General features: G+C 59.9%; 1 protein-coding gene across 2 annotated transcripts; it reads left to right on the top strand.

The window, feature by feature from the left end:
* The first annotated feature begins 1,409 nt into the window (after positions 1-1,409).
* Positions 1,410-8,484, top strand: GGN (gametogenetin). Of its 2 annotated transcripts, none has more exons than XM_044988166.1 (3): positions 1,410-1,533; positions 4,863-7,206; positions 8,045-8,484. In XM_044988166.1, the coding sequence occupies exons 2-3, from the start codon at positions 4,877-4,879 to the stop codon at positions 8,172-8,174; spliced, it is 2,460 nt and encodes an 819-aa protein (XP_044844101.1). In that variant the 5' UTR covers positions 1,410-1,533; positions 4,863-4,876; the 3' UTR covers positions 8,175-8,484. The 2 variants fall into 2 exon arrangements, with proteins under 2 accessions (XP_044844101.1, XP_044844100.1); XM_044988165.1 differs by lacking the exon at positions 1,410-1,533 and adding an exon at positions 3,998-4,183.
* The last annotated feature ends 252 nt before the right edge of the window (positions 8,485-8,736 follow it).

The raw sequence follows: 8,736 nt of genomic DNA, 5'->3' as shown, positions 1-8,736 counted from the left end.
GGTGCACCAGGGGATGCTGTGGGTGGGCAACACTGGAGTTGAGCAGGAGTCACATGAGGGGCAACTCTGCCCCCAAGGGGTGGGGAGGACACACGGGGGGTGGGGGCTGGCTGTGCCCTGGGGGCTGCATGGAAGGGGGGCACTCTAGCCTGGGAGGGGGCTGCATGAAGTGGGGCTCTGAGGATGGGGGGAGGCTCTGGACCAGGAGGACCGTAGGAGGGGCTCTGGCTCAGGCATGTTGCATGAAGGGGGGGCTCTGGCCTGGGTGGTGCCCAGGGGATGCTGAAAGGGTGGGGGAGCCAGTGAGGGGAGAGTCTGAGGGGGCAGGGCGGCTGTGAGGGGCTCGCAGAGAGGCTATAGAGGCAGGGGGAGCTTGGAGGGCAGGGGGGTTCTGATGGGGGTGGTCGCAGGAGGGCTCTGTGGAGGGGGCTTGTGGGGATTCGGAGCGGGGGCTGGAAGGACATGGGGGCCTGAGGGGGTGGGGGCGTGCAGGGGTTCTGAAAGGGGGGGCTCACGGGGTGTGGGGGATTCTGAGGGAGTGGAGCTAACAGGACACGGGAGGTTCTCAGGGGGCATTTGCGGGGGCTGTGAGAAGGTGGGGCTCGAAGGACGTGGGGGGCTCACAGGGGGGCTCACAGGGGGGCTCACAGGGGGGCTGTGAGGGGGTGGGGGGCTCACAGGGGTTGTGAGGGGGCAGGGCTCGAAGGACACAGGGGGTTCGAAGGGGGTTCAAAGGAGGATGTGGGGAGGCGGGGGGTTCATGGGGGTTCTGAGGGGGCAGGGCTCGAAGGACGTGGGGGGTTCGAAGGGGGCTTTGGGGGGCGGGGGGTTCATGGGGGTTCTGAGGGGCAGGGCTCGAAGGACATGAGGGTTCAAAGGGGGGCTGCGGGGGTTCTGAGGGGGCGGGGCTCGAAGGACACGAGGGCACGAAGGGGGGCTGGGGGGGTTCGTGGGGGTTCTGAGGGGGCGGGGCTCGAAGGACGTGGGGGGGTTCGAAGGGGGGTTCGGGGGGGCTCGCGGGGGTTCTGAGGGGCGGGGCTCGAAGGACGCGGGGGGTTCGGGGGGGCTCGCGGGGGTTCTGAGGGGCGGGGCTCGAAGGGGGTTCGGGGGGCTCGCGGGGGTTCTGAGGGGCGGGGCTCGAAGGGGGTTCGGGGGGGCTCGCGGGGGTTCTGAGGGGCGGGGCTCGAAGGACGCGGGGGGTTCGAAGGGGGGTTCGGGGGGGCTCGCGGGGGTTCTGAGGGGCGGGGCTCGAAGGGGGGTTCGGGGGGGCTCGCGGGGGTTCTGAGGGGCGGGGCTCGAAGGGGGGTTCGGGGGGGCTCGCGGGGGTTCTGAGGGGCGGGGCTCGAAGGGGGGTTCGGGGGGGCTCGCGGGGGTTCTGAGGGGCGGGGTTCGAAGGGGGGTTCGGGGGCTCTCGCGGGGGTTCTGAGGGGCGGGGCTCGAAGGGGACTCGCGGCCGTTGGGTTTCAGCCTCCCGGCGGTTCCGGCCCGACCCGGCCGCTCCCTGCGCCGCCGGACAGAGCCCCCGGCCGGGCGGTGAGTGCGGGGGAGGGGTCAGGGGGCATTAACCAGAGGAGAGGTCAGAGGGGAGGGGTCAGGGGGCATTAACTGGGGGAGGGGTCAGAGGGGAGGGGTCAGGGGGCATTAACTGGGGGAGGGGGCAGGGGCATTAACTGGGGGAGGGGTCAGAGGGGAGGGGTCAGGGGGCATTAACTGGGGGAGGGGTCAGAGGGGAGGGGTCAGGGGGCATTAACTGGGGGAGGGGTCAGAGGGGAGGGGTCAGGGGGCATTAACTGGGGGAGGGGTCAGGGGCATTAACCAGAGGAGAGGTCAGAGGGGAGGGGTCAGGGGGCATTAACTGGGGGAGGGGTCAGAGGGCATTGATTGAGGGAGGGGTTGGGGCAGGAAGGGGACATTCCCTGGAGAGGGAGTCGGGGGCACTAAGGGGGGGGGTCGGAGGTTATGAGCCAGGGCAGGGATCTGGGCGCAGCCAGGGGGAGGCAGTCTACGTTGGGGGCAGTACCCAGGTGGCCGGCAGCAGACGCACTAAGCTTGGAGTTGGGGGGTGGTTCCAAGGCTGTTTCCCTCTGGGTTTGGGGGCAGAGGCAGCTCGCTCAGGAACGGGCGGCTGGGGTGGATACGGGCGGCTGGAGGAAAAGGCATTTCTTACCCCGGGGAGGGGGATGTGCATTCACACTCTCTAGTCCCCAGCATTTTCAACCCTGGCGTCAAGACAGGAGAATGATGGAGAGCCAGACTTACAGAGTGATCCAATAATAATTAGCGTTCAGAGTCTCAGGACTCCTGGGTTCTATTCCCAGCTCTGTCACTGACATGCTGGGTGCCCTAGAGCATGTCCCTCGCCTCTCTGTGCCTCAGTTTCCCCTCCCACCCTTTGTCTCTTTAGGTTGTAAGTTCTTGGGGGGCAGGGACTGTCTCTTACCCTGTAGGGCCCATCCCAATGGGTTCCCCATCTCTGTTGGCCTAGCATACACATAATAGGAGTCAATACATTCATAATAATTCAGATTGATATTTAAAAGGTCAAATATGGGTTAACATGAGGGGTGGAAGGGTTGGTTAAAAACCAGCTTTTCAAAACCTAAGCCTCAGCAGAAATTGTTCCCATTATATTATTTATTTGTATCACTGTTGTGCCTAGGAATCTCTGGCACTGAACAAATATACAACACACACATGGGCCTGGCCCCCAAAGGGCTCTCAATGTAAGTGTAAGACAAGAGACAGCAGGTGCAGACAGACAGACGGGAGTACAAGGAAACAGACCACAGTGGTCTGGGTGACGACCGGTGGTCCCAGCACGCCAGCGGCCTAACTGTTGCCAGGTTTAATTTTAATCACCAAACTTCTTTTTGTAAACAAGTAACCTTTCTCCCCCCATTGGCAATGCAGCTCAGCTGCCCCCCCGTGAGAGAACCCTGAGACAAAAAGTCTCTACCAAGCAAAGAGAAATGCAAACAACAGACAAACCACCACCTCCTCCCCAGGTTAAAAAAAAATGGCTTGAAGAAAGGTGAGGATTGGAGGTGGGGGAAGAAATTAGATTTTTAATTTGTAACAATCTAGGGTGTTAATCGCCCGTAACAATCCCTAGTTTGTATCGTCGGGAGAGCTCAAAGTGCTGTACAAAACCACTCACTATCCCTAAAATGCTCATTATCCCATTTTACAGATGGGGAAACTGAAGCACAAGAGAGGGAAAGTAACTTGCCCCAGGACACCCGGCAAGCCAGAGCTGGGAATAAAACCCAGGTGTCCTGACTCCCAGGGCAGGGTTCTATCCACTAGGCAACACTGTCTCCCTAGCTTTCACCAGCTCCTGTGATGATTATATATGGGGCTTGATTACCGTTTCCCTTACGCTGGGTTTACACCAGTGTAACTTGGCTGTCGTGGAGTCACTCCTGAGCGACACCAGTGTAATTTATGGTAGAATCGAACTTGCTTTTTTTAACCTAACATTGACCCTAAAAGTTTCTGTTTGTAAAATATCCTTTGCACCCCAAACCAGGGGTGGAACCCCATTTGTAAATTCTTTGTGGGGCAGGGACCATCTTTTTGTTGTGTATTTGTACAGCACCTAGCGCAGTGGGGTTCCAGTACATTCCTGGGGCTCCTTGGTGCTACCATAATACACCTAATAGCCAATGGGTCCCAGTCCATGCCTGGGGCTCCCAGGAGCTACCGTAATATACCTAATAAGAATAACAGGAATCCCTTTTGCTAGAGGGAGTTAGTTTAAAAATCTGCCTTTGAAATAAGGCAAAATGAGCAACGCTGGGGATGGTGACTCTGCCTGGGCCTCATCCAGTGGCCATGGAGGTCAATGGAAAGCTTGCCCTGGATTTGAATAGGCTTCAGATCCTGCCCTACATCTGTGTCTAACCTTCCTACCGTCTCATAGTACCTGGGTGACAGTTTTGCTCTCGAGCAAGTTGGTTCACCCCATTTTCCCCCTCTGTAAACTGGGGGTGGCTGTTGTGACCTGGGTGGCATAATTCATTACTGTTTATAGCTTCTAAGGCCAGGAGTCAGACCTCCTGCATAGCCCAGGGCATAGGACTGCCCTGGATTAATTCCTCTTTGAACTAGAGCTAATCCTGTAGAAAAACAGCCAGTCTTGATTTCAAAATGGCCAGGGATGGAGAATCCGCCTTGACGCTTGGTAGGTTGTTCCACTGGCTAATTGCCTTTCCTGTTAAAAATGTGCCCCTTCTTTCTGTTTGAGGTGCTCAGCTGGAACGGTTTTCTACTAGCATTGTCATTCTTGTGTATATTCCAGAAGGGCGTATCCGCTCCGCCCAAGAGAAGAAGGGTTGCCCAAGCATTAGGGCAAGAGCCTGGAACTTGGGAGACCTGAGTTTGAGTCTCTGCTCTACCACAGATCTAGGGGCCTTAAGTCCTACTGAACTGAAATCCCTGTGAGGATCTGGGTCTTAGCCATGGCGTGCCTCAGTTTCCCCATCTGCACAATGGGGTGTTGTGAGGATAAATCCGTTACAGATGGAAAGGAGCTCAGATACAGTGGGACAGGGCTCATATAGGTACCTTCGGTAGACAGATAAATAACCAGCCCTCCGGGCCCAATTGTGCTAGGAAGAGACAGTCTCTGCCCACAAGCTTCACAGAGCTTATGGCCAGAAGGGACCCATTAGAGCAGGAGTTAATAATCTAACCAGACAAGGGCAGGGAGGGGAATCAGAAGCCTCAGCCTGGGGAGGAGAAGCTACAGTACTTAGGCAAGGTCATTCGACAGGCCAGGGGCAGAGGTGAGACTCGATTGCACACCTCCCGAGTCTTCATCTGCTAGGCGGCGCTGTCATTCTCTCTTCTCCCGCTCACAGGATGAACGTTGAAAATGGGCAACGTGCAGTCGGAAGCATCCCAAGACGTAGACCCCGCGCAGGGCAAAGACAAGGAAGGCAAGCCAGGAGCGGACGACGGGTGCTTGGCTGGCACGCCGAGCGGGGCCAGGAGCGAATCGGGAGCCCTCCCGCCTCCTCCCGAAACCTTGGCAGCGAAAGAGCCTTCCCAGCCACTCAACAGAGAGCCGGCGAGAAGAGGAAAGCAGGCGGCTTCCTCAGAGATTTGCAAGAATTGCTCCAAGCTCAAGCTGCCTTCCGTGGGGGTTCAGAATTCCAGCAGCCTCCGCAGAGGACCAGGCCTTGGAGACAATGACCCTGCTCAGGAATTGGGGCGAGGGAAGGCAGGGGAAGCCGGATTGAGCTGCCTAAGTGGCGATGCCAGCTTGGCCACAGAGCCGAGCCCGGCACTGGGCATCCCAGGCACCCACCAAGGGGAACCCAAGAGCCAGAAGGCAACATCCAGGTCTCAAAACCTGCCCCCCGAGCAAGACTTGCTGAGGTCCAAAAAGCCAGTGCCCAAGGGGAGGAGCAAAGGGGAGACCGTTTCCATCATGAAGCAAGGAGGCCAGGGCGACCTTCCAGGCAAGAGTGCCGCTGCCCCAGTGCTGCTGGAGCGGGCACAGGGGATCGGCATGCCCAAGGGCACGTCGGGACCAGACGGCTGCAGCCAGCCGGCCCTGACCAAGACACAGACACAAAGTTCAGTCCTGGACAACCCCGCCCGTTCGGATGCTCCAAACCCCAGTGACCAGGGCGGGCCTAAAGATGCAGCAGAAAGGAACCCGACCAGGACAGCTCCCCCAAAGCCCCCGGCTGGGTCAGGAGGGAAGAAACAGCCCCCGCCTCATGAGGAAGGCTCACCTGGCAGCCACGGTGACTCAAAGGCACCCGCCAGTCCCTGCCAATCGCCCACCGGCCAGGCCAAGACCCAGGGCAGCAGAGCGAAGGAGCCCCCAGGGAGTGAGGAGGATGGAGTGAACGCAGAGGGGGTGCAGGCCCTGCTGGAACATGGCCTGAGCTTCCTGTACAAGGTCACCATCCAGCCTGGGCAGCGGCCACCTAGTGTCAAGGCGATAAAGCACCGGGCCGGCCTGATCTCCTCCGGCATCTCCTATGCCGACGCCCTGAAGCAGTGTCCCCAGAAGAAGGCCCCGTCCAGTGTCTCGGGGTCGCCCAAGGTGGCTGAGAAGCTGCCATCAGTCAAGGGGCTGGAAAGGAGAGATCAGGAGGATCTCAGCTCCTTGACCCAGGCCTTTTTGGAGCAGTTCCAGAAAATGGGCACTAAGGAGCAGGCCTCACCCGCCACCCAGCCCCAGAGCCAAGCCAAGCAGCAGCTGCATCTGGTCAAGATCCTGGACGACCTCACCTCCTTCAACTTCAGGAGCCTGGAGGGTCAGAAGCCCAGAGTGCCCACCCCGTACCCGCAGCGGCGCAAAGGCCAGGGCAGAAACAGCCCCAGGTTCGGATCAGACGTGTCTCGGCTGGCGTCCTTCTTGGGCAACGGCCCCAAGCTTGATGAGCTGAGGCAGGACGAGGGCCACCCGCAGCCCGTCAGGGCCTGGCTGGCTGACGACACTAGGAAGGACGTGGGTCCCAACGGAGAACCTCCCAGAGAATCCCCTCAACTTAGCCCTGCCTTCGTGGCAGAGCCGGAGCAGCTAATACAAGCTGGAGCGACCCAGCAGCGGAAGCCAGAGACACCGTCCCCAGAGGCAAATCCACCAGCGAGGGCTCCTGGTCTACCCACACCAGACTCGCCCGCCTTGCCTTCGGGAGGGGCTGTAGCTGCCAGTACAGTCCAGCCTGGCAAAGGAGAGGACCAACTCATGGCCCTGCCTGGGCAGGAGACCATTCCTCCCACCCCTGCCCCTCCGGTGCGGACGTGCCCGGCGGCTCCCCGCCCCTCCTGCCCTGTGGGAGCTCAGCGCCAGGCAGCACTGGAGCAGAGCAGCGCCTCCAAAGGGGCCCCAGGCCATGTCGGGCCGAAGGCAAGGAAACAGGCCATGACTAAGCTGCAGCCCCGGTCCATGTGGCAGCCCCCCGTCCAGAAGCCGCAGGAGAAGCTCAAGGCCCACGGACAGCCGAAGGCCAAAGCGCAGAAGATCAAATCGCAGAGGCAGGGGCGGGAAACCCCGGAGCCACAGGTTGCCCCAGCTGAGCCCTGCCAGGACGCGGCCTCAGAGCAGGGTCCAGATGGCTCGCACGACAAGCCCCAGGCGTCCGCTCGCCACTGGCCGCCGTTCCAGATCATGGATTCGTGCCCCAGGAAGTGCTACTGCAAGCACCAGGATCAGAGGAAGCTGCCCAGGAACATCTCTGCGTGGTGAGTGGGTGTGGGGTCTGGATCCCAGACACCACCAGCGCTCGGAGCCGGCTGCTCCCAGCCCTGCCTCCATAAGGAGGAGAGCCAGTGACCCGGGCCCACGTCCTCAAAGCCAATGGGAGGTAGGCGCCTAAATACCTGAGGATCTGGGCCTTGGAGACTGGGGAACCCATAACCCCTAGGTCGCCCGTTCAGATCCAACCCAGGGGGGTCATGGTTGAAAATCCCAGGTAAACAATTTCACACACGGAGATAGCTCTGGTTTTCAGCCACCATGGAGCTTGGCTGGACTTGAACAGGAGGATGGTCAGGGAGCCAGTCCCCTGAAGTTCTGGCCCTGGCCGCTGTCAGAGACAGGATGCGGGGCTAGCTGGACCATTGGTCTGCCCCAGTATGGCCGTTCTTACGTTCTAAGGCTCACTAGCCCGTTAGCAATCCCTTCAAGCCACACGCTCGCAGAGAAGCAGCCTGGACTGCTGTACAATGGCCTAGCTGGCCAAGCAGCCCCCCTGATAGCTGGGGAGCAGAAATCTTGTCTGGCCTGTCTCTAGCACTCTGATCCTGGCGATACCACCCCGGCTTGATGGGGAGCGGGACCTGGCCTGCACCAGGAAAGCTTTGCTGATCGAGCTCGACCGGCAAACCATTCTACTGGAGAGGCAGCTCCCACTGGCAAAAATGTGTGTTTGCCGACATTGCCCCGAATGGAAAAAGCACCAGAGGTGGTGGAACTGGGGGGTGGGGTGTGTGTGCCTGGGGACAGATCAGCAATGACTGAGTTCCCGCCCTACCCAAACTACTGCCCCTGCCAGTTCTCTCATTTAACCCTTCAATGTAGGCTGAATCCCTCTGCCAACCACCTGGCTGAGCCGCCCTGGGTCTCCACTGCCATCCTGGCTGGATCGCTGGTTGCCGGCACCAGGTTCTTCCTGGATTCATATGAGCAGCAGACAGGAGACGACGACTGAGAATCCCCCAGTTTTCCCGCCAATAAACCGCATTGGGCCAACTCTGTGGATTGGCTTCATTCACGCGCCCATCTGCGTGGGAGCAGCAGCAGCAGCAGGCTGGACGGATCTTGGGTGAATTCCCCCTCACGTGACTTTCCTAGCCCAGAGACAGCCGGCCTGATTCTCAGCTACAGTGGCCCCGCTGGGCCACTCCTGGCCATATAAAGGGGTCTTAAAGTGGGTGGAAACAGCCCCCTGGCAATTCTCACCCCTTATGATGCCACGTCGGGGAGGATGATGACACAGAAACCCTGGTGAGGGGAGAACGAGGAAGGGGAAGGGAAGGACACAGAGGCCCTGGGGGGCAGCGGGAGAGGACATGGGGGATACAGCCCGTGCCAGGGGAAGATGGGGGCGCACACAGTCCCTGGGGACATGGGCGGTGCAGGCAGTCCTTGCAATAGAGGGGGAATGGAGGGTGGTACGCAGGGGGCTTGTGGAGGGAATGAAGGGTTGGGAGGATCCCCAGGTGCATGCAATGCGCTTGGCTGACAGACACCACAAAGCGTGGGACACCCCC

The sequence above is a fragment of the Mauremys mutica genome, chromosome 15 (genome assembly GCF_020497125.1).
Source record: "Mauremys mutica isolate MM-2020 ecotype Southern chromosome 15, ASM2049712v1, whole genome shotgun sequence".
NCBI lineage: Eukaryota > Metazoa > Chordata > Testudines > Geoemydidae > Mauremys > Mauremys mutica.
The sequence above is the reverse complement of the archived record's forward strand: the minus strand, read 5'-3'. Positions and strand labels throughout refer to the sequence as shown.

Excerpts from the sequence above, each read along its gene's own strand:
- GGN (XM_044988166.1), top strand. The coding sequence starts at position 4,877 with ATGGGCAACGTGCAGTCGGAAGCATCCCAAGACGTAGACCCCGCGCAG. Across the intron at positions 7,207-8,044 it reads CCCAGGAACATCTCTGCGTG|GCTGAATCCCTCTGCCAACC; the intron begins GTGAGTGGGTGT and ends CCTTCAATGTAG.